The following is a 26,411-nucleotide window of genomic DNA, read 5'->3' on the forward strand; positions in this document are numbered from 1 at the left end:
CGAGGCTATTTCTCGCTACTATTTTATATTAAGTGTTAAATTATATTTTATTTTTTTTATTTTAAAAATTAAATAAATTGACTCTAATATAAAAATTTATTCTAAATTAATTTATTTTTTAATCTAATATCTAAAAATTAATTTTTTATTTTTTTGAGTAGAATCCGAGAGGCGGTGGATTCCAAATATTGACCCTTCAATTAATCATGTTGTAATGGATGGAGGGTCGATGGTTGATTTCACAGTTCGAGAGACTGTGGATGAAAATAGCAATTGGAAATGACATTTGTTTGGCCATTTAATCTCCTCCTAGGACTATGGTGGTAGTGATAAGTGTTGTTGGTGTTAGACACTTCGGGTTAGTTTACTATTAAGATTAAAAGGTTCTATGAAAAAATAGTTTTTTAAAAATATTTTTAAAAAATTTGATTGTGTTTATCGTTACTTTAAAAAAATGTTTTTAAAGGATAAAAAGTTAAATTAAAAGATTTAAAGGATAAAAATGTAACTTTATTGAAAAATACTTTTCCCAAAGCTAAAAGATAAAGAATTTCAACTTTTAAACTTGGATTAAAATTTCTATTTAAAATTACAGTTTGATTTGATAAGATCCTTTTCAGCTTTCTTTTAACGGCGGGGTTCAATCTAAGAGATGATATTTGTTCCTTTCTGTGGAAGTTTAGAGGTCCTAAAAGTCAAAGGGTACGAAACTTGCTGTGAGTAGTTGTCAATGACCGAATTTTGACCAATGTGGAGCAATGCAGGAGGGGGTTGATTGATAGCCTCGTTTGCTGATCATGTGGTGAGGAGACCGAAAGCAGTATACGTTCCATGAAAGATTGCAGTGCTGGTAGCAGTATCATTACTGTTGAAGAACGCACAAGGTTTGCTTCGCTTTCTATCTAATTCGTTGATTGATGACATCCCTTGCTGCGTCCATCCCACATATTTTGGGTTTTTTTAATAAAAAAAAAAGTATTGAATTGAAATTTTAAATTTAGTCATTTAAAGAAATAAAAATCTATTTAAATTTCATTATCATATAAAACTGTATAATGCATAATTTTAAAAAAATATTATAAATTTGAAAATGAGTTCAACTAGACACAAACTTTGAATAATAAAATTTAAGATAAATTTTCAAATTTTTACAAATAATTTAATTTTTGAATAGGTTTAATTCACATTGTATAAATAAAATTTATTTATTGTTTATTTCCCAGTTGGTGCAAATTTTTTTTTAATTTTTCTAGGATTTAGGTTTAATTTTTAATATTAGAAAAAATATTATTCGAAAAAGTAATCACGATTCCTAAATGTAGATTATGAAACTGATATGAAAAGTAAATATATATATTTATTAATTTTTAATTTTTTTTATCACACAATATTAAGACCAAAATGAGGACAATTTCTGACTTCCAAAATCGCGGTAATAGAAATAGTAATTTGAAATTCAAAACTCTTGGACGTAAACAGCTATAATAGTGAGTGCGGCGCACTTCTCTTTCACTCTTTGTTTTTTCCTCTTCTGCGACAGTGTGCTGTCTCTCATCTTCTTCTGTTTCGTTTCTAGGGCAAAAGTCAAAAACCTCAAGCCACCTCTTTTTTTTTTCCCCAGTTTTTCTTTTGCAAAACTCAAATAAGAAGACCCTTTGTCTGTCATTTCTGTTTGGTTTCCTAGAAAATGGCGGAATCAGAGTTAAGCTATGAAGAAATGCGTAAAAGGAGATTGGAAGAGAGCAAGAAGAGGATGGAAGAACTGAATCTCAAAGGCCTCTCGTAGGCTTTGAAGAGCAAGAGCGTCAAGTCATCTCCGGTGAGTATGTTATATTTTATGCACACTCATTATTTTTATTATTTATCTATAACTTTTTTGAGCTTACAAAATTCAAATCACGCAGGCAAAGCCCCGAACACCTCGGAAACAGGTGGAGTTGACGGCAGTGAGACGGTCTAGTCGTGTTGCTGACAAACCCAAACCGGACTACAAAGACGTAAGTTCTCTCTCTCTCCGTCTCATGACAACGGTCAACAGGATTGGAATTTTTGAAAGGCCCAGTTTTTATTTCCTTTGATTTTTCATTAACTTTGTAATAACCTCACCCAATCTAATTTGAATATAAAACTAATCTGAACTAAATATGATTTCAACAGCTAACTCGAAATGGTGTAAACCTAAACTCATCATAACTTCAAATATTGTAGCTTCAATCTCAGATATACTAAACTAGAAATAATTCCAACAATTTAAAAGATTAAGACAATCAAATTTGAAATCAACCCAAAACTCAAAATGATTTAAACTTGAAATGATAGGAATTTAAAATGTTTCAAACTTGATCATAATTTGAAATGTTTTAAATATACAATGACTCAACCTGAAAGACTGAAGCCTCACACTTAAATAATTTGAACCAAAAACAGTTAGAACTCAAAAATGACCTAATATTGAAACAACCAAATTTGAAATCGACTTAAAATTTAAAGGATGAAATGACAAGAACCTAAATTGAACTGACCAGCTTGAAATGTTTTGAATTTGTAATGACCTGATTGAAAAAACCAAGGCCTTAAGCTTAAATTATGTGAACCTTAAATTATTTTGAGCTTAGAAGTGTTCGAACGGTTAACCATTTCGAATTAATATTATTTGAATTAACTAAAATTTTTAATACTTTAACCGTCAATTGAATCAAAATTTATATGTTTTTATTTATTTTTGGTTAAAACAAGTATAAAACATATAAAAAAATGCTCATTTGACTGAATTAACTGAATTAAAATTACGTATAAATTGTATTATTAATTATTAAATTCAGTTAATTTGGTTAATTACCCGTTTTCGAACCGAATTAATTGAATTTTTAAAAAATTATTAACCGACCTCCGATCGAATTTGATCGGTTAACCAACCAATTAACCAAATTAGATCGGTTTGAGAGGTTAATTCAATTTTAGCCGAAATTTGAACACCTCTAGTTGAACTTGGAACCATCCGAATTTGAAACTAACCTAAACCAAAATGATATTTCTAATCCAAAATTAACAAAACCTACCCAATACACAGTTCTGTTTACTATATTGATTGTTAATGTTTCAATGACGACGGCACAACTGGATTTCTGACCCAATTTTCTTCATGGTTGGTATGGCAGGTTCCTCTTGAACCTTTTGAGAGACTCAGAAGGTTAAGCTCCAATCGGATTTCCATATATATATTGTGTGTGTGTGAAGATTCTTGCTTTCTCAGATTGTTCCAGTCTTACATATTGTACTAGTGCAGGGGGTACAACCGAGGCCACAGCCACAGAGATCTATTTAATCGAGTTTATGCTTCGGCTGAAGAAAGAGCTTATGCAATTGAAAGAGCAGAACACCTTGAATCTACATTAGATTCTGAGTACCCAAGTTTTGTGAAGCCCATGCTTCAATCACATGTAACTGGAGGGTTTTGGCTAGTAAGATATCTTAGCTACTCTTTCATTTTTCTTAGGCTCTTGATTTTTGCACTCCTTCAAAGTAAAGATAAGCCCATGAACTAATATCTTGGAACGTGACATATTGAATAGGCTTACCGAACCAGTTTTGCAAGCAAAACTTGCCTCATCATGACGTGATGGTAACTTTGGTGGATGAGGAAGGAGAGGAGTTTGTAACCAAATACCTTGCAGACAAAACAGGTCTTAGTGGTGGTTGGAGAGGATTTTCAATTGACCATAATCTTGTTGATGGGGATGCTTTAGTATTCCAGCTAGTAGCTCCTACAGAGTTTAAGGTGACCAACACTACTCCCCAAACTTCAATTTCATGCTTTAACATTGATCAGCCACTATAATACTACATATTCTAAATAATTTCTAGCTATGTCCTCAAACATGCCACTTTCGGCTCAAGATCATACTGCAAAAAGCTGTTTTAATTATGTCAACCACTACTGTTCCATAGGTGTATATTATCAGGGCATACGAGTCAGACGACAATGGAGGTGGAGAGGATGAAAAAGGAGGAGAAGATGGAAGGGAAGAAGAAAAAAGAGAAGATGAAAAAGAAGAAAAAAGAAAGGATGGTGACAAAGAGGCAGATGTTGAGCCAGATGTCCAAAACAGAAGATCTAAACGAATCCGTGCAAGTAATTACTTACCACTCCTAAACTTTCAATTTACATAATATATCTGCTACGGATATTTTAGTTCTTTTTCATATATTGTATCTCATATCTATGTTCATATATATTCTGTTTTGTAACTGGTTTTTGCAGGGAAGTGGTAGATCTTCTCCAGCCAAGCCATGAGACAGTACTGATATCTTTTGTTTTCAGTTAAAAAAGAATATGCAGACATTTAGCTGATGATTTTGTATGGTATTTGCTACCTAAGGGTGATAAAAAAATATAAGATTATCATCTTACCATTAGCAATGCAATTAACAGTAATTGTCTAAACCTTTATTCAAACCATGTAACCATTTTCATGGAACTTATTATGTTTGAGGATGGTTTCATCATCTTCACATCATAACTTAGCCATTTGCTGTTCAAAGGTTGAATCGATGCAAACCACCACCTGTAATATAGAATGGCATTAGGAGCTTAGTAGTTGATTTGCCTGAATGAGGACCGAGGTTCATAAATGATTTGTGCTCACCTTGCCACTACTTCTACCCGAATGAAGATGCTCAACAGCATCTGGAACAGAATGCAAGCCTAAAAATCTTTTTGGATCTATTGCAACCTATTACGATTGAATGCATGTTAGGAACTTGAATCCCATCAATATTAAGCTATAAAATAATATCTAATGTATTCTAAATTGACAGCAACTTTGTTTACCACTAAGGTTAAAAAGCACTTTTCAATTTATATCATGATTTCAAACTTAAAAAAAATTGGTAAACCTTTGATTTTAGCTTTTACCTTCTGAAAAAGTGTTCTCTAATAACAATATGCCTAAAATAAATGTTTTATTTTTAAAAAGATACATTTTGATAACAATGGTAAAAATTGTCAATTTTTTTTAAAGTAATTTTTCTTAACATTTTTCAACCGCTCAGAAGTATTTCTAGCATAAAACAATTAAAAGTACCTTAAGCTTCCCCGAAGAGTAAAGATCAAATTGTCTAGCCAGGTGTTCTTTCCATAAATAGCTATATTGTGGCAGGAAAAAGCCAGCCTGATTACAAAACAGTAAAAGCACAAGATTTCCTCAGTCAAGAAGACTAGATAACCATCTTAAACCAGAACAGCAAGTGTCTTCCGTGAGGATGCCCAAGAAAATGAAGAGTGAGAACAACATAGAATCAAAAGACTGCTTCTAAACAGCTTAAAGTTAGTAATTGACAACAACATACCACAGATTGGCTTTTGGTTAAAAGCTTCTCGACAAGACCAGGATAATTTTTTGGCTTCCACCCATGCTCCCCTTGATACTACATATAAAACAAATAGTTTAATCAGAAGCTTTAAATTGCAAATATGAAGATTGACTACATTGAATTGAGGTAAGTTAATAATTCATTAGGAACAATATTAAGGTTGGGAACATTTAGTTTGATCAATTCTCTGACAATCTACAACTACTATATCCATAGCATGGAGAACCATAGCAAATAATTCAAGCTCCAAAACTCAAAGAAATTAATTTAACAAATGATCTATCTTTAAATTACCCAAAAATAATCATATTTGAGCAAAAAAAAAAGAAAAAAAAGTGCAAACACAACATAAAAGGTACAAAAACTAAAAGCTATGTGTCAAAAGCACAAAGAACTATAGCAAGTTAATTTAGAAATTTGTAAGTTCATTCTGAAAGAAACAACCTGAGAGATCATTCCTATCACAATGAGACGTCCATGGATAGCCAAAGCATTCAAACACATATCAAACATGTCACCACCAACAGATTCGTAGACAATGTCAACTCCTTTAGGAAACTCGTTTTTCAGAACCTGCCAATCCACAAAGTCTTAGATTCCGTCCATTAATTCACGGCAATCAAGATCTTAGTCATGCAAACTGTGCTGTGATCAGAAGTTGGGGCATTGATGATGATTAAAGGATGGCAACTAAGATAGATGTCCATGGAAGAGGTGTTGAGAATAATCTCAGCTGGAAAAGAAATCAAGTAGACTACAATCCCTCTTAATTGGAGTTCAAAATTCAAATGATTGAAGGATATAATATTAGAGATAAGAGATACAGCGTAGCTAATTATTAGAGAATATTAGAATTAATAGTATTGAGAAAAAAACAGCAGCAATTATCTGATCAAATGTTATGCACTAAAAATTATTTGTATCAAACCAATGAAGTTAAGAATCCAATTGGTGCCCCAAATAAAGAAAAGGAGGAAAAAGAAGTTAAGAATTTCAGACATACGGTTTTGATGTCTTCAGTTTTGTAGTCTATGACTCGATCAACCCCCAAATCTTTCAAAAGCCTGGCCTTTTCTTTTCCTCCACAAGTGGCAACAACTTTGTTTCCTGCCAGTTTTGCAAGCTGCACATATAGTTATGATTAATATTTTTGTTTACTGCCCAAAAAGGGTGGGGTAGGAGTATACAAAAATGATATATATAATGCTAAAGTCATATAACAAATACAACCACAAAATAGAGCTACTTGAACTGGAGGAAGAAATTATGATGATCATATAAATATAAAGTATATCTCTGAAGCTATTTCCGTAAATAAATAAATATCAAAAGTCAATATGTATAAAACTAAGATAAGCAATTAAGAATAAAACAGAAGTACAATAAGGTAATGATAGAACTCAAAAAGCTGGACTTTATTCAACAAACAATAGGGAAAACATTAAACATGTATCCATAATTATTCCTCCAGATTAAAGTTGGCCACTATTACATAGAGCTTGTACAAATTCAAGTAATATATCGTATTTTAGGACGAACCTGGACTGCAAATTGTCCGGTCCCTCCAGCAGCAGCAGTTACAAGGACAACTTGCCCAGATTCCATCTGACCAACCTATAAAGTTTTTTTTTTTAACAAAAAAAAGAGGGAAACGGAAACACTTTCAGAGAGAAAAATTTTGAATGGAGGACTACAATGTACACCAAGAAAAACATGAAGAAAGATGAGATATGGCAAGAAAAAATAATATGACATAGGATGATGGGTGAAAAGTTCATGAGAGACAAGGGATTGGGGAGAATGGAAAAGTTTACATCTAAATAAGAAAAAATGGAATAATGGACCTTTTCCAATGCGATTGATGCTGTTAATCCTGAAGTAAGCATAGCAACAACTTCTGGATCAGGTCTTCCAATGGGAAGTATGTGCTTTGACGGGACCTAATCATGTTCAACATTCAATATTTTATTCACTTATCAATTTAAATATGATTTAAGTAGAAAGGCATGTAAAAAAATTGAAATAGATAGATAAAACAAGATGCTTATAAACATAATAAATAATTAAAAAAAAGGATATCATACCGTCATGAATTCAGCATAACCTCCATAAACCATGATTGCAGCAGGAGTTCCAACTTCCAAATTACTTACAGAATCTCCAACTGCGGCAATTATTCCCACAGCCTGTAACAGCAAAATAACATGAAGTTAGTTAGACATTTACAAGTTTGGCCAAAAAAAATCTAGATATCACATGCAGTGATAATTTGAAAAATAATAAACCATAAGATATCAACATAATTGAATTATAGTACCAAATGTTGGCATTTAGTTAATATTTTTCCCGCACCTCAAATCCAGCATCAAATGGAAGAAGGGAACTCAGATCTTTCTTGTTTCCTAGGAAATACCTGCCTGAGCTAAAGTTCACCTGTGTGTAGCATGTTATTCAATAAAATAGATATAATTACACATTAAAGAGCAGTTATTGATATATAAACCTAATGGAAAAAAGGCAGAAAACAATACAGGAATAAATGATTAATGAATGGATGGTAAGACCAACAAAACAAAAAAGAAATCATGATACTTGTTCTCTTTCCTAGGTCCACACCATTAATATCTAGGGGAAAAGATAGAAAAACACAAATGCTTTTTTTAATAGGAAAATGATGATGAATATGAACTTGCCGACCATCTCCCTTCTTACTTTCCCAAGTTTTTCCATCCTATAGATGCAAAGAACCCACAGCCAGTAGTTCCAAGTGATATCTTCTCCCCTAGGCTTGAAGGTGTCCTAAAATTAAAACTTGAAGAAGGAATTCCTTTCTTTCATCCATCTCTTATCTTTCATGTTCTTTCAAAATATCTACAGCCAACCTTTCTTTGTCAATAGATATCCTACATCCTTAAGCTCAATTAACCCTTTTTTTGTTCCACACAATCTAACTGTCAAGAACATGTTAAGATGCCAAGATCTCTCCTTATATCTTCAGTCTATATGATTTTGGTTATCATCCAAGCCTCTGCAATCATTTGCACCTCTCTTAAGTAACTTACTTATTGACTCCCCATCCTTTTTCATGCAAGCCATCTAAGCAAGTCGTACACAATCTTTACACAAAATATTTAATTAATAAAACTCCAAATCAAATTAATCATTAAAGGATACTAGAAAACTTACATCACTTGCGTTTACCCCAGCATAAATGATTTTCAGAAGGACGTGCCCTGATTCAATTGGTAGTTTCAATGGTGTACGTACTATGTGGGTAGCATCACGAAAATTGTGAGTCAATTTATGCACAACTCTGGATAGGGAGAGAAAAAAAGGCAGCACTCAGCAGCTACAAGAAACCAATAAACATCCTACCTTTTATGTTATTAGCAACTGATACAAAATAAAGTTGACCAGAAAATATTTATAAATGCTTGCTTCTGAGTTGAGAGTTTGAGATTAATGAGCAGATGCAGAACTAGAAACAAAAAAGAAAATTGATGTTAAGAAAGTATTGTATTAGTTAATTGACCAGGGCCTAGGCCATAAATGCTGTAAAAGCGGCAGACGGTACATAGTTAATTAGAGCCCCTCATTGTTTTCCCTACAGAGGCAAATTTAGCAGTTCACCCTGTATACATTTTCGGAAATATGCAGAAACTATTTATTGTATGTCACTTGCCCATCTGTTTCTACCCAAGTATTTAATATAATACACTTCACCCATCCAACTATCTTTTTTCTTTCTTATCGGTTTTCTATCTATTTTTCTTTTTCTTTTTTTTTTTTTGTGCTCTGCTATTTGATTAGGCAGGCTTCTAAAATGAGGAGATACAAGATTTCTGGATTCACTGGAGGAAATGGTTAGAATTTCTGCCTATTGGCATTTGAGGACGACAGGAAATAACCTTTTAAGTTTTTTTTCTTTTATCACAAGAATGTTTCAGAATAAACATCCCATTAAGTGATTTGAGTTCACAAGTTTGACAAACAACTGGGTTACTTAAAAGTGGAAGGTTTTGGCAGCTGCCTCTATTGAGGCAGATCTTGACACAAACGAGGTAATTGAGTTAAAAAATGTCAGCTGAATAAAAGCTTTTAGATTCACATATGTTGTTCCAAAAATGTAGTTTTCCGAAACCATGCAAGAACTTAATCTAAAGTTTATACTGGCCAGCCGAAGAATCGTACCCGTTCCTCCCCTCAGGTAATTCTACTTTAAATTCTCAGAACTGAAGCAGTATTTTGACATTTTACTTACACTTTCTCAAAACTCTGAGGAAGTTGGGCGCCTAGAGGAGCTCGGAATGAGATTTTTCTCCTGGAACTTGAAGAAGAAAGCACCAGGTATTTTGCTTCTTCTGCTGGACCGGGCCAATACTCCATGCCTCTGCGGTTTGTAATCCATAGGCAAGAACCAGCTCTGCTCTCATCCATGATAAGGTCGAAAGCACCTAGAAATGCATCAGTGCATAGAAAGTAATAAATTAAAAATTTTCAAAAGTGGAAAAAGAGAACCTTGGGGCTGAACAAGAAGTGATTTGACATGCAAAAACTAATTTTAACTTCAGTGCTTATGTAACAGAGTTTGTCAATGACAAACCTCTGAAAAAGAAAATGCCAAGCAAGTGGAAAACCAATAGTCTTTTTTTTCTATCTGACGGAGCTCATTTTTTATTGAGTCTCAAATAGGCCTGATAAATCCAGAGGGGAATGCAGTACGCTGTTTACTCTCCTGTCCAATTAATTAAAGCATATAGCTTTTAGCACAACCTATGTTACCGACTCTTTATCCTCCCTAGACTATTTCTGTTCCAATACATGTGTACAAAGCATGATTCTTGTATATGAAAAAACTTTGAAAGCATCAAATATCTGACACGGGTCCAAATTTGGGAATGTCAAGCACAACAATGTAGACAGGACTTGGAGAAATATTGCTCTAAATAAGACTTCAATGAGCAGAGACTATTCTATAAATGATAATATACCTTTCACCACATTTTCCATCTGCACATAGCCACCCAGTAGGGTAATATATTTGGCGCCTGCTTTTTCTCCCATCTCTGTTTGAACAAACTACATCCAAATTCGAAGGCAAGTTATATAGATAAATAGTTTGCAGACAATATCAGCCCCCAACCAAAAAAACACAGTAAATAGTACTAACAAAATGAATACTTTTATGACATATCCAGGAGGCTGTGATGATTGAGAACATTCAAAATTCTGCAACCTAGAGATTTACCTCAGGGCAAAGAACGTTCACACGTATTCCTTGACGTCTGTAGGGAGCTAGTGATCTAGTAAACATGACAACACCGCCTGAAAATAAGATATTTTAAGCAAATGATCAAATTACATTAATGTCTTACAAGCAAGAATTATATCGATAGATAACTTTTCTCGGATCTTTATTCCATAAAACCCATTCATAACTTATCCATTTTCCCTTTTCCAGCACTAATCTCAGGAAACAATCAGAGACAACACGAACTGGAGGTAATGCATAAGCAGTCATCCGTTCTTTATAAGCTAACTAAAAAGATCAATGACCAAAGTCACATCAATTAACCCGCAAACCTTTTGTGGCAGAGTAGATGGGATCAATGTACATTGGGTAAAGACCTGCAGAGGACCCCATATTGATTATCACCCCAGGCTTTTGCAGAGCTTGCATACTCTTAATCTGTTCAAAGAATTGAGAAAATTATTCATTGCTGTACCTAGAGACTGGGAAACCAAAATTGCAGAAAGTACAAAGAGTTGAAGAAATACCGCGAGGCGAGTACAATCAATAACTGCAACAAGATTGACATTAATAGTATGTTTCCATGTCTTAGTGCCATCAGTTTGATCCTTCCAGAAAAGTGCTGTATTAGCAATGCCAGCATTATTGATGCATATATCCAGTCCTCCATATGTTGAGACATGCTTCTCAAATGCTAAATTTAAATCTCCTAATCAAATAAGAAGCAATGTTTTTTAAACATATATTGTAATTATCTGAAACAACTACATGAAAGAAACCCTATGAAAACTTACTTAAGCTAGTAACGTCGCATTTAACAAAAATAGCAGAAGGAAAGCCTAAATTTTGATGGAATTTGGAATTCTCTATCTCAACTAAAGAAGCAACTTCCTTCCCTTTCTCTTCCGAGAAATCTACAATTGTCACAAATATCCCTTTCGCAGCCAGAGCTAAGCACAAAGCTTTACCTGCACATAATTTCGAGAACAATCTGAATCAATTACATCATCTGCTTCACAATCTTAAGTTCAAGAGATTCATAACAAAACCAAAGCAACCGGTTAATGAATTCTCTGAGGTTTATTTCCATTAGAGATGCGATAATTAAAACTCCTGATAAATTGAAATAAACAAAGCTTTACCTGCACATAATTCAATAACAATTACATTATCTGTTTAACAATCTTAAAGTTCAACGATTCATAATAAACCAAAGGAATCGGTTTATGAATTCTCGGAAGTTCATTTCAATTGTAGATGCGTTAAATACAACTCCGGATAAATTGAAATAAACAAAGCTTCACCAGCACATAATTCAACAGGAATTCAAATAAATTACATTATCCATTTCACAATCTTAAAGTTTAAGCGGTTCATAATAAATCAAAAGCAATCGGTTCATGATTTCTCGGAAGTTCATTTCAATTGTAGATTCCAAATTTTTAAAAAAAAAAACTCCAAAAATATTGCAATCTCCAACAAAATATTAAGAAACAATAAGCTTATGAAAGTTTTTACCAATCCCGGAAGCACCGCCAGTGACCAGAGCTGATAAGCCAGGTTTAAGCTCCATTTTTTTTGTTTTGCTTTCTTTTGTTATTGTGTTTGGAATTAAGTAAAAAAAAGAAAAAAAAAAGAACGTATACCTGATTATTAGGAAATTGTTTATTATGGCACTTTGCTGCTACTTTGGAAATATAAATACTATTTTTAAAAAAAGAAATATAAATATTTATTTAATGTATTTCATATTTGTCGCTATTGCTCGAAGGTATCGTTCGTCGGTGATGAAAGCAAAAAACCAGATTCATTGACGCCTAAAAGACGTGGAAACACCGGCCATGTACTCTTTACCGTCATTTTTTTATTGAGTGACGGCATCGTATTCATCTGTATGAAACCGATTAGCGCGATCGATCATACCGCCTTCAACAGCGCGTGATATTTGCCACCACGTGATAATTTTAAATGAGCATTGCGTATTTGGGTATTTATTTTTTTATAAATATAAATATAGTAGATTTCGATAATATTATTATATGAGTTTTTTAATATTGAAATATTTATTATTTGAATTCTTTTTTTTTACTGAATTTGGATTTTGTTATAATTATAACTATCAAGTTTGCCTTAGAAACTCATCTTATTATTTACCAATCTTGCTAATTAATGACATCTATGAAATCAAAATTTTGTTGACCAAGACATTATAAGCCTTTTACCTTATAAGCTTAACTCTAAGAGCCATCTCTTAACAAGAACAAAGTACCTATCATCTGTACATCACATTTATTTATTATCCTACAAGATAAATAATACCTAAAAAGAAGAGTCGTCTACAAGACAAGTGAGCTTTAAAGGATAGAGAAGTAATAAAGGAACTATACGTAACGCCTCATATACTCTTTTAGGCCACCTTGCTCCAGTCGACCAAAAAGACAAAGAAAGATATAATTAGTCTCTCGTTGAAGGTTTGGCTCGACTTCGTTCGCTAAGCTTTTTGCATTGCCTTTGTTAGATGCAGTTTGGTTATATGGCCTATTCATTCTATTTTGGCTCACTATGGTGAGTCTGCAACTAAGTGAACAACCAATTTGTGATATTTTGAGCATTCTAGAAAAAAACCCTGCGACTCTTTGCCTATCGTCATTACTTTAGCTTTGTATCAAAATATTTAAATAATGGATATTTGAATTTGTTTTACTTTTAGAATAACAATTTTGAATCTAAATATTTGAATGCATTATGCATTTTAATTTTTAAAGTTTTTAGTTTAAATAATATTTTTATACTTATTAAATGAAAATATTTAATAGATTCAATTTTTTTACGAATAATTTTATTAAATCAAGTTAGGTGATATCTTAATTTAATACGGATAATAAGTGAAATTAATGGAAATAAACTTATGAGAAATTAGTGAAGGCTCCAAGATGTATACTAATGTCATTTTATTTAATGTTCTATTCGTCCCCACTTATATTTTGATGTGACAAAGAATTACCGGCAAAAGAACCTTGAGGATACAATGAAGTCTAATGACTATCCACATTTTATACTAATGGAAATAGTCCACTGAGCATTGAGTAGAGCATGGCAAGAATATCAATTTCAATAAAGAACTTTTGCATTAATTCTTTATAAAACAATTTAGGAATATTAGAAAATGGAGGAGAATAGAAAGAAACTTTTGATGTATTTTGGTGTTCAAACAAATAAAGTTTGACTCCTATAAGAGTTCTCATGTCTCTTCATAAAGATATAACTATCCAAATTGATAGTCACATCTTTTAGCAATAAACACTATTATTCAATAAATATCTATTTGAATTGTAACACCCTTTTCTCGACTTGATCGTCAGGTCTGAGCGTCAGGATTCTACATTCGTTGTCGGAGCAACTACAGTTAATCAAACAACATATAATCATTTATACATGTAACTAAGAGTTTATTACATTCAAAATTATTAAAAAAATTAATTCTAAGTCTTAATCGAGCTTATGAAAACTCTTTTATCGACCCGAGTACGAAACACGACCAAATTGTAAATAGTTATAGGATTGACGTCATGACATCATCAATTCCACATCGGGACATCGCCAAACTAGTATGTTAGGTCACGATGGCACGATATCACTTACTACCAATTGACGTTGCAACAAGAAAAGATGCTCGTTGGGATGTGGACTCTGTTTTTGATAAAAATGAACCATTTAATACATTTTCATACTTTTATACCAAACATGTTCACATGATCAACAAATACCAATTTTCTTTGACTCAAAACAATACCAAAAAATGACAAATAGTTCAAACATTTATATTCAAGTTCTTAACAAGTCAATCACTATAACTTCTAACAATCGAGTCATGCAATCTCCAAACCTTACCTAAGCTAAATCATCTTGAAACATACTTGTAACAACCCATTTTTCAGTGGTACCGGAAACGATGATTTCGGAACCTCATTCTCCGATGGTTAAGTCCATAAATATTACAACTTAATATTTACGAATTAATTATGGTATTATATTGAATTTTGGTTTAATGAATTTGTTAATTGTATAGTTAATTAAGGTACGTGTTTTGTCCTTAAAGTCAGTGGTGCTGAAAAATAAGGTATTGGGATCTCATTTTCTTAAATTAAGCATGTAAATAATTTTATTAAATATTTGTTGAGTTATTGTATAGGTTAATTGAATTTTGGATAGGTAATTTTGCTGAATTGGTGACTAATTAAGGTATAAGGACTAGATCGTAAAAGGAATAAAAGTTTAATTGTTATAAACTTTAATTAGCTAAAGGATCAAACGAGAAAATAAACCAATTTTAATTGATGGATGGTGGAAATTTATGTTAGCATCCATTAGTTTTAACTAATTAAGGTTAAGATTAATTAAGTATAGTTAATTAGATTAATCTTGATTAATTAGTGATTAATTTATGTGTATATATATATGATAAAATTAATGGAAAGAAAGAGAAAGTTTATCTTTCTGATCTCTCCTTAGCCAAATATTCATCAAAAACGAGTGGGGAGTTTCACTTTAGGGTTTCAACATTTGATTCTTCAATTGGTAAGTGAATTCAAGTTCGTTTCTTGTAATCTTTTATGTTTTTGAGATCCCTTGTTCTTAATTTAGCTAGCCTAGGGATCAATTTGTGAAACTATTAAAGTTTAAAAAAAATTCATTTTTGGCTCTTGAAGCTTTTGGTACTATATTGATAGATTTTGAGCTTAGATATTAAAAATAACTAATTTGTAAAGTGAAAGTTGTTAGTTTTGAACATATTGACTAAAGTGTAAATATTTTGAAATTGAGGTTAAATTTCTATAATTTTAAGTATTAGAAGGCTTTATAAGGATTAAATTGAGATTGATTTCAAAATCGAAGCTCAAATTTGAAAGTTATGACATTTTCGATTTTAGGGACTAAATTGAATAAAATGAAAAACTTTAGGAAACATTCAAAAATCAAAATTCAATTTTCATATGCATATATTTAAGTGTTGTAGGATATTTGGAATTGATAAATTAAATTAAATTGTCGTATAGATCAATATTTGAATCAAGTCGAGGTTAATCGGGGAAAAGATAAAATTGCTAACTAGTTTCTACGATTCAACTTGTTTGCTGAGTTTTGTCGGGTAAGTTCATATGTTGTAATTATGTGTATTGGTAATATAAATGTGATTGCAATATGAAATTACTTGTGAGTAAATAAAGTTTTAAAGTTGTTTGATTTGGTACAAAAAGGTGAAAGATGGAATAAATTGTAAAGAAACGTTCTGTTTTGGGATGATTTAAATAATACGAATATAATGTTAATTCCTATGTAAAATTAGTAAACAATTATGATACGATTGACATGCCAATAAGATTTTGTGATTTGTGAAAATATGATATTCATTCTCGTACAAGTAGTGTTTCTAAATTTTCAGATCCAAAACCATTGCAACAAGTTCTAGATCATGAGAAGGATAATTCTTCTCGTGCGGTTTAAGCTATTGAGAAGCATAAGCAATCATTTTCCCTTCTTGTATCAGTACACAACTCAAACTATTAACTAAGCGTCGCTAAACACATAAATTTCTTTTCCAGATTCAAGCTGAGTTAAAACCGGAGCTTCATTTAACATTGTTTTCAACTGTTTGAAACCTTGGTGACGCTATCTTTTACCAAAAAAAGTTGACATATTTGTATAATAACTTTGTTAACGGAAGAGCTATTATTGAGAATCCTTTTAAGAATCGTAGATAGCATCTGGTCAATCCCAGAAAGCTTCATACTTCATTGACATTCTTTGAAAGCTTCCAGTTAACAATAATTGAGACTTTACTCGGATCAATTCGAATGCCTTCAGCTGATATCACATGGCCTAGAAATCCCACTTCTCGTTACCAACAGTCACATTTTCTAAACTTGGCATACACAACTCTCAAATGTTGATCATGATCATTTTCATTCTTCGAGTAAATCAATATGTCATTTATGAACACAACAATGAACCAATCAAAATACGGATAAAAAATTATGTTCATCAAACCCATAAATAAGCCTAAACTAGAAGGGTATACTGACTTATGCCATACGACCAAGACACACGCCCGTGTGCTGTGTGACAGCCCAAAATTGACCCTAGTCGGGAAGTGGTTTCGGGACCACAAGACCGAGTCGTAAAAATAATTACTTGCTATATTCTATGCTTATTATGTGTGAACATGAGTATGTGGAAGTTTCACTCCCTAATTTTACCAATTGCATGAGAAATTATTAATTGGGATCGATTTGAGACATTGTAAAAATATGATAGTCTAATTTAAAATGGTCTATTAGTGCATGTACCAAAAAGAGTGGTTTTGCATGTCAAATTGCCCAAAAGATGATGGGTGGCCGGCCAAGGAGTGATGGTGCTCCACTTATTCTAATTTATTATGTTTTGTTTAGTTAACAAATGACTTAAAATAATTATAATAAAATGGAATGAAAGAGAAAAAGGGAAGAGGAGTGTTCATATTCTTCTCCACCTTGCCAAAACCGAAACCAAAGAAGAGAAAAAGGAAAATTCTCATTTAGGCAATTCGGCACTACTTCTTGCTAGTAGGAGGTAAGTTTTGAAGTGTTAGTTAAATCTTCTTATATGTTTAAGTTAATTTGTGAATGTATTTTGACAATATTAAGAAAGATTCAAACTTTTATGATGGTTGGGCACTAAACCGTGTATCAAAGTACTAGAATTAGTAGTTGTTTACATGTATTATTGAATGAGTAGAAGGTAGAATGGGGTTTAAATGGAAGGTTCATTTGATTTATTTTTGTCCTTGTATGAAAAGTGGTTCATTGTTAAGGCCGAATGAGTCATGCTAGATTAGTTGAAAAAAAAATGTTCATGCTATGAGGTAATTTGAATAATTGACCGAAACATGGAAGGAAGGGCAAGATTTATAAATTATGTTTTAGGGTGAAAGGTATAATGAAAGTTGTATTAAGTTTAATGTGCATACTTTGGTCTAAGTGTTGAGGAGTATTCGGCTAAGATAGTTGAAATGTGGGTGTTGCCGATTTTTAAATTTAGATTATGGGAGTGGCTATAATGGGCATTAAGATGTTGAACTTAAGAAATTAGAAGTATATGAACTTGATAGTATTTAAAAGATAGTACAAATAAATGGGGAGCTTTTGCTAGTTTAGAAGTATACGGTCAAAATGTTTATGAAGTGAAAAAAAAATGTGTTGAATGACAAAATGATGACCAAATGTTATTTTGATAATGATAATGCATTCGGCTTTGAGATGTAATCTAAACATTAGTTGAAATTTTGATATTTGGAACAAGGAGGGTTGCAAGAAGAAGTGGAATCATTAAATTTACATATTTATGAATATCTTGCAAGATAAATTAAACTATTAACTTATTTATTCTAGCTCAAGAATCCAAAGGGGGGGAAACAAGCAAAGGCAAAGCCAAGAATATTGAGTAGTCGATTGGGAAGCATTCCATCCGACTTAAGGTAAGTCATTAAGCATATATTTGGTATTAATTCAAATGGTTATAACATCTATGTAATGATGCTGAATGGAATGAATAAATATATATATATACATGTATGTATGTGATGATGAAATTGTTGAACGAAAAGAAAAGAGGTGAGCTGTGTTGAGTTGTTAATCTCGGCACTAAATGTGCGGGTATAACCATTTATGACCATGAGATTGGCGCTAAGTGTGCGGATTTAAATTGTACAGCACTAAGTGTGCAAGTTGGACTATGTAGCACTAAGTGTGCGAATTGACTATGTTGCACTAAGTGTGCGAATTGACTATGTAGCACTAAGTGTGCGAGTTTGATTATGTAGCACTAAGTGTGCGAGTTGACTATATAGCACTGAGTGTGCGGACTTAATATACATCCTTGAATCATTACGGACACTATGTGTGCGACACTATTGAGTCGATCATGGACAGCGGATCGGGTAAGTGTCTTGAGTTCATGGCTAATAGGTGCTATGTCTATACTTGGTGTTGAGCTTGGTAAGTTTGAACCTACGTGACAAATATACTTGAAGTCACGTACATAAAATTTATCGTAGAATGGGTGAAAGGCCGTTTAGTTGTATGTTTGTAACGAAAATAAAATGATTTATGAAAATGCCTCGAATATCCTATTGATGAGTATGTGGATTGTGAATGCATAAATTGGTATGAAATTGAACCGATAGGTTGGAGGAACTAGAGTATGGTTCGGAATGGATGGAGTAATTAGCCTCGTTCCATTTTGTTTTCTCTTGTGATAATGTTATTGATGGATGGTAGTGCATAGCTTATGACTTACTGAGTTATCAACTCACTCGGTGTTTCCTTGTCACCTATTCTAGGTTTCTTGGACACATCTCTTTTTGCGTGGTCGGGCCGTCATCGAAGTCATCACACCGGATAGCAAGTTTTGGTACTTTCTTCTTAGTCGGCTTAGGTGAACATTTCGGCATGTATAGGCTATTATGTTGTGTTTGAACTTTGGTATGTAAACTTTTAGCCATGCGAAAATGGCATAAATGTTCGGTTGGGTTTGGTTTCATAACGTTAGGTCGTAAATTTTGATGATTCGACCTTTTTATGCCATATGTAATGGTTAATTGTTTTGGTGTTAAAATTTATGATATGGCAATAATGTAGTAGGGAGAAGTTGACAATGATTAGCCTTGGCATGGTTAGTCATGATCATAATTTGTGATATGCATGAGGAATTATTAGTTGGATCAAGGAGTAAACATGAAGTGGGCATGGTTGCCTTCGTAACAGATGCTGGCAGCAGCAGTGACATGAGATTGAAAAATCACTAAAAATAGTAGGAATGGAATTGATTGATGAATAAATTATGTAATCGAAGCTCGATGAGTCTATTTTCATATAGAAGTAACGAAAAGATCATATGGACAGTATGTTAAGAGAAAATCAGGTTCTCGTGGGACAGGGCCAGAACGGTTTCTGGATTCCCTGCTCCGACTTTGGAAATTCATTATAAATTAACCAGAGATAATTAGGAGTCGTACCATATATGTATAGATTCCTCTCTGAGTCTAGTTTCTATAGAAACAAACGGCATCAGTATTGAAGTTCTGTACAGGGAGATATACAGGTCGTAACGCGCAAAGGTCAGTGTAGTCGACCCCAGTAACTTGGGAGAATTTGACTAATAAACTGTACTAATTGGCCCAACCAAAAATTCTAGAAAAAAACATGTAGATGGGAACATGAGTTTAGTTTCAGGGAAAAATCACGAAACTGATTTTCGAGTTGTGAAACTCAAGATATGATTTTTAAAGCGACAAGTACGCAGATTAGGCAGTGTCTGGAAAATATCTTTATAAGGGGTTTATAGTCTGTTAACACCTCGTGTTTGACTCCGGTGTCGGTCTCGGGTTCGGGGTGTTACATGCTGGGCCGTGTAGAGCATACTGACTTGATATCAATTTCAACACCAAGGGATGCACGACCATGCAACATAACCTTGTGCCACACATCGCTGAGACACACGCCCGTGTCTCTGCCTGTGTAGACAAAAATAGGCTATTTACCAAGCCAATTTGCCACCCAACTTATCATATACCTAAAACAATCCATTTGGCACCAAAACAAGACATAAAAAGGCATTCAATCAACCTCATTCAAGCATCATTTATACCATCTCATTACCAACCAATACCAACATATCAATACTACAATATGCTATTCAAATTCTACTAAAATCTCATAAGCTTAAATCAACATTACAACCACTTTCAACCATGCATCATTTATCCTAATCTCACAAACATACCAAATTCAATTCTCAACTATTTAATAAGCTTAATTACCAAATATCAACAAGCATAACATATCCATAATCAAGCACATAACAAGAACCATTTACACAACCAAATCAGCTAGAGTAAGCCAACTCTAATGGCTATATACAAAACCAAATATTAAACATTTACAAGCCAACTCAAATGGCTAAATTCATAGTTAACACATATGTACCAAAATGACCAAACTCCTGTACATGTCATATACTCAAGATACTTAAGTTCAAAAGTACCAAATTGATAGTAGGATAGTGTGATGAAGTCTCCGACAATCCCAAATCCGAGCTAGCTTTAATTTCACTATAAAACACGGAAATAAACAAAGTAAGCTATAAAGCTTAATAAGCTCGTATGAAGATAATAAGCAAAATTCACCATTTAATTTAGTATTCAAAACATACATATAACATACCACAAAATAATTAACCACAATTTTAACATGTATTCAATCATCTATATAACCATGAGTTCACTTCTTTCATAAGTTCGATGCATATTCAGTTTCTATACATACCTGTTCTGATACGTATTTATTCTCACCATTTCATATCTTCGATATACCCATTGAACCATTAGGAATAATACAGGATACTTGAGAATCTCGCACCCTAAGTGTCAATATATATATAGTCGAAGCTATTTCAATAAATCTTTCACCGAAGCGCCAATACATAGCTGAAGCTATCTCAGTATCATATCTCAATAATGCTCACTCTCGAGCTATCAACGGGTCTATTCACACAAGCTGACGATCATGACGAAGCTACACGGTGCTGCTCACACAAGCTGACGAGTATCCACAACACATGCCGGATAATTCAGCCATCGGTAGAACGTATGGACCAGCACCCAAAACAATAATAACCCTTAATGACATGTCATTTTGTATACTAATCTATTCCTAAGGTTCAACCCGGATTTCTCACTTGTTGAATCATCATCGAACATATCTGTAGAGTCGTATTCACAATTTATGCAATATCAAAGCATTTTAAATACAATTATAATAAAGATTATTACATACGTGCTTACTTCAGATGCAAAAACGGCAAAACAAGTCGATTAATCCAAAACCTTGTTCTTTCCCCGATCTAAGTCCATATTTTGCCTTTATTGATCTAAATGTAATCAAAATTAACTTATTCAATAATATATTTATTCAATTTAGTCCAAATTATACATTAAGGAAATTTTACACATTTTCCCCTAACATTTCACATTTTTTATAATTTAGTCCCTATTTCATAAAATCACAAATTCATGAAATTCAACCACAACCCATGCTAGACGAATTTCAATTAGGTCCCTAATAGCCCATATTTTTCATTATTTCACAATTTAACCCCAAAAATTACACATTTCACAATTTAATCCCTAATTGGACATTTTACTAAAAATCACTTAACAAATATTGTTTTTTAACAACAAGCATGCATTTTCTATCATCAAACATCAAAAAAAATATAAATTCATCAATGTAAAAACCTAAATCTTTAAATTTTTTTCAAATTAGTCCCTGGACTAGCTAGATTAAGTTACAACGACTTCGAAAACATAAAAATTATTAAAAATAGAATTTAAAACGTACCATGCATGTAGAAAAATGAAAAACAGGAGCTCCCTTCTTCAAAAATGGCTATTTTAGTTATGGAAAGATGAAATGAGAAAGATGATGGCCATTTTCTTTTCTTTAATTTTTATTTATTTTAACAATTACCTATTTACCCTTTACTTAAACATTAAAACATACAATAATAATGTCCATAAATGTCCATTAAGCAACCAATGGTCTAATTACCACTTAAGGACCTCCACTTTAAATTTCTATAGCTATTAAACACCTTTAGCTATTAGAACTCAAAGTTTAGACTTTATGCGATTTAGTCCTTTTTATCAAATTGAGCATTTAAACGACTAAATTTCTTAACGAAACTTTCACACAATCATGCTGTAAACATTAAAATAATAATAAAATAAATACTTTAAATTTAGATTTGTGGTCCTAAAACCACTGTTTCGATTTGACTAAAAATGAGCTGTTACACAACATTTATCAATTCACCATCCACACTCTATAGTGATATTCTTTTTTTTTTACTGTTAACCACAACATTATAAAGAGTTAAATAATCCATATCGAAAATTATAACAAACTCATCAAACAGCAGCAACATTAGATCAACTAAAAACTCTCGGCCTCGAATTTTTAGTGGATAGTTCATACAAATTTTATTAACAACAACACTTTGACTTAAAGGGTTGGTTACCTGAACATCAAATTTTGTCAACTTTACCCAAACATTAAATTTCATCAACTCTACTAGTATATCTCTTCCTACTACTAATGAAGTGCAAATGTATGAATGAATTGATCTAGAATCAATCAAGGCATGCAAAAATTTATCAAATAGTGAGAAAATACCAACAATAATGTTGGGAGCAGTAGCCTCCTCTTTGGCCCTAATAGCATAAACCCTAGCATGTGCACGAGCCTCATACCTCATTGACATGTCTCTAGTTCCACCTTGATTAGCACCAATACTACCACTAGTTCTCGATCTTCTACCCGTTGTAGAACTAAAATCGATTTTACGCTTTGTTCATTGCTTTCATATGACCTTTTCGAGCAATCTCTTCTTAAATGTTCTTTGTAGCTGCATAGAAAACAAGCTCCACTTTTCAATCTATACTCACCATTTGATTTCTTCTACAATGTCTATAAATTGGTCAATTTGCATTACAAACACTTCCACACTAATTACCGACGTAGTCTGGGGTCGTAAAATACTCTATCTTGGTACATTTTTCTAGAAATCCCTAACGGAGTGAAGAAACAACTTTGACAATCTCTCAACTTTTTAGATGGAGGAGTCGAGAAAGATCTGCCATAGTCCACTTATCGGAATCTCAAATCTTGGATTTGGCTTACTTTTTCTCAATACCCATATCTTTCATTTTTTAGCCCCTTCAAACAGAACAACGAACTCTTTCAATTCCAGAGCTCCCACTAATATACGGATGTCTTTGTTCAATCTCTACTCATAGTTAGCTACTAATATGTTCCCCTGTTTTAGTTCTATAAAATTTTCTTTTCTTCTTCTCTAGGTATAACTAGCTGATATATTTCTTTTTAAACTCGGTCAGGAAGAATTCCCAATTTACTCAATGTCTCAGAGTTATCAATGTCAAAGTTACACATTATTAATAGGCTTCATCTTTAAGCAAAGACACACCACACCTCAAGTAATCTTCCGGAGTACACAATAATTCATTAAGAACTCTCAAGGTATTTTATAGCCAATACTCGAATTTCGCAGGATCGACATCTTTCTTGCCTTAAATTCTTCTACCCCGTAATTATGGAGTTTATCAATTGGAGGACGGTTTATGGTTATTGAATTGGGACCTTGAGGAGAGAGGGGTGCCATAAGAGGCACTATTGGGAGAGGAATGTGCATTTGAGGCTGTGAAGCTGAAGGGACAGCTCCCATAAATTGAGTGAACTATTGGTTCATCATCTGTAAGAAGACATCTCTTGCATCACTTCCTAAACGTTGCAGAAATGGCACACTATGAGCAGCTCCTTGTTCGAAAACAAAAATATTACTTTCTACTTCATCAGATACGACTCAATTGGATTTGACCAACATGGTTTATCTATATGATAATATATTCAATTCAGATCAAAAGGCATCACATTATCATAGGTTATTATGGCATGTATTTCTAGACTCAACACGCACTATGTTTCAGTCTTAGAACTGACTAAACTGTAGCTTTAATACCTTTAAATATAGTATCTTGATGCTTAAACTCGACGATCGGATCGAACGAGGTGTGTTACATGAATAATTATGACTCTTAATTTATAATTAAGTAACATAACTTTTGGTAACAAGAGATATAACTCATCACTATGAATAGTTACAACTTTTGATTAATAACCAAGTAACATTTACTACTTATAACTTTTCATTTGTAATTATTGGAACACTATATATACTTTAAAAATGTTCCAAAAATCCCACCTATTTTCAAAATGTTCTAAATTTTGATAATCTTGGAAATCAATTGCATAAATGAATGTGTCTTACAGTTGAACCTTCACCTAACGAAACATGTTAAAGTTAATCGAAATTACATGGTAGACTATGCTTTGAATCAACTATTTCATTTGATTAACTGAACGCATCTCACAAAATGATTTGAACATCAGTCAATGTACAGTATATAGGGACACTATTATGGTCATGTTTCTGTAACCTCTTTTTTTAAGTGTTTTTATAGCCAAGCCCTTGAGCTCTTAGAAGCGGTCAGGCTTCCACTCATATAGGTAGGTCCTATTGAGAGTGTGCCCATAATTATAACACTCTAACACATTTATGTTATAGGCCCATTAAGAGTATATTACTCATCATTCCTCTTACTATTACAAGTACCTAACACTTTTTGTAACATTCCGAAATAGGGTCTAAACGGAATAGTGGTTGCAAAACCATAAATTTGAGGTCAAAAAAATTTATTCCGATTAAGTTTTAAGGTTTATTCATTGATTGAATAATTGTGTGAAAATTTCGTGAAGAAATTTTATGTATAAGTGCCTAATTTGATAATTAGGACTAAATTGTAAAATTAGCAAAATGTGTGTTCTAGATAATAAAGGGGATTTAATTGAAATATGTTCTTAAAGTGGCGGTCCTTATTTAGTAATTAGACCATTATATTTAATTTTGGACAAAATGGGCAAGAATAGGACAAATTTGAAAGAAAAGCCTTTAAGGGTATTTTGGTCATTTAGTAATTAAAAGAATTAAAAAAGGAAAATAAATCCAAAATTGGTCCATCTTCTTCATGGAGGCCGAATATAGCATGGGGGAAGCCATGGTTAGGGTTTCCAAGCTTTCCAAGCTCAATAATCCCTAAAAGTGAGATTTGGACCTAAAACAGGAGAAAAATCAAAAATCGAGAAAGTTGGTAAAATGATCGTTTTGGTATCGAGGTAAGTTCATATGTTTAATAAGCATTTAATTATGCATATTTGAATGATAAATTTATATTTTGGCCATAAATACTTTAGTATTGAGTTTCAGATATAATGATTAATGTTCGATAATAATTCGATATTGGAAAGAGAACTTGTATAATTTATATGTAAGACCATATATTGTATTATGGCTTTGTATGATAACAAGAAAGTATTGACTAGCATCGTTTGATGAGAATAAGTTAAGTTGATGATATGATGAGATTGAGAATGTAAGTAAGTAAGTTGAGTAACATTTTATTATTATACAATTATTGTTATTAGTATTGTTATTATTGAGTTATGTGACTAACCTTGAGAATTTGAGCAAGTATGTTTCAGCTATGACTTGACAAGGCATTGATATCTCAAAGCCCATGGTTGTACCATGGCAATTAAGGAAGAATTGACGGAAAAGTCCATGTTCATAACATGGCATTTAAGGAGGAATTAACGGTTAAGGATACTATGTAAGACCATGTCAAGACATGGCATTGGTAAGGCAAGGATCCCGTGTAAGACCATGTCAAGACATGGCATCAGCATTGATTAAGGACTCCATGTAAGACCACATCAAGACATGGCATTGGTAAGGCAAGGATCTCGTGTAAGACAATTTGAAGACATGGCATCGGCATTGATTAAGGACTCCATGTAAGACCACATCAAGATGTAGCATTGGCACTAAGACAAGAATACCATGTAAGACCATGTTTGGAACATGGCATTTGGTAAGACAAGAATACCAGGTAATACCATGCTTGGAACATGGCATTTGGTAAGATAAGGATATCATGTAAGACCATGCCAATGCATGCCATTGATAAGTTTTATAAGGCAATGAAATCATGTAAGACCATGTCAAGACATGACATTGATGAGTTACTATAAGGCAAAGGTCCCATGTAAGACCATGC

At 32.8% G+C, this 26,411-nt stretch overlaps 2 protein-coding genes and 1 pseudogene across 4 annotated transcripts; 2 read left to right on the forward strand and 1 right to left on the reverse strand.

Annotated features, from left to right (window-relative positions):
- The first annotated feature begins 1,445 nt into the window (after window positions 1-1,445).
- Window positions 1,446-4,106, forward strand: LOC121212203 (B3 domain-containing protein At3g19184-like; annotated as a pseudogene).
- LOC121212261 (B3 domain-containing protein At3g19184) lies at window positions 3,620-4,272 on the forward strand. Its single transcript, XM_041084710.1, has 3 exons — window positions 3,620-3,778; window positions 3,949-4,132; window positions 4,262-4,272. The coding sequence occupies exons 1-3, from the start codon at window positions 3,620-3,622 to the stop codon at window positions 4,270-4,272; spliced, it is 354 nt and encodes a 117-aa protein (XP_040940644.1).
- A 19-nt stretch (window positions 4,273-4,291) lies between these two features.
- LOC121212202 (probable quinone oxidoreductase) lies at window positions 4,292-12,295 on the reverse strand. Of its 3 annotated transcripts, none has more exons than XM_041084566.1 (18): window positions 12,143-12,295; window positions 11,419-11,592; window positions 11,152-11,246; window positions 10,957-11,062; window positions 10,622-10,698; window positions 10,365-10,452; window positions 9,635-9,827; window positions 8,560-8,686; window positions 7,726-7,806; window positions 7,458-7,559; window positions 7,218-7,313; window positions 6,913-6,987; window positions 6,377-6,496; window positions 5,818-5,946; window positions 5,350-5,427; window positions 5,085-5,171; window positions 4,647-4,733; window positions 4,292-4,565 (listed from the first exon to the last, which is right to left on the reverse strand). In XM_041084566.1, the coding sequence occupies exons 1-18, from the start codon at window positions 12,195-12,197 to the stop codon at window positions 4,515-4,517; spliced, it is 1,821 nt and encodes a 606-aa protein (XP_040940500.1). In that variant the 5' UTR covers window positions 12,198-12,295; the 3' UTR covers window positions 4,292-4,514. The 3 variants fall into 3 exon arrangements, with proteins under 3 accessions (XP_040940500.1, XP_040940499.1, XP_040940498.1); XM_041084565.1 differs by having other exon boundaries at window positions 11,152-11,330; XM_041084564.1 differs by having other exon boundaries at window positions 11,152-11,333.
- Between the last annotated feature and the right edge of the window lie 14,116 nt (window positions 12,296-26,411).

This window comes from Gossypium hirsutum, chromosome A13 (assembly GCF_007990345.1).
Source record: "Gossypium hirsutum isolate 1008001.06 chromosome A13, Gossypium_hirsutum_v2.1, whole genome shotgun sequence".
NCBI classification, from domain to species: domain Eukaryota; kingdom Viridiplantae; phylum Streptophyta; class Magnoliopsida; order Malvales; family Malvaceae; genus Gossypium; species Gossypium hirsutum.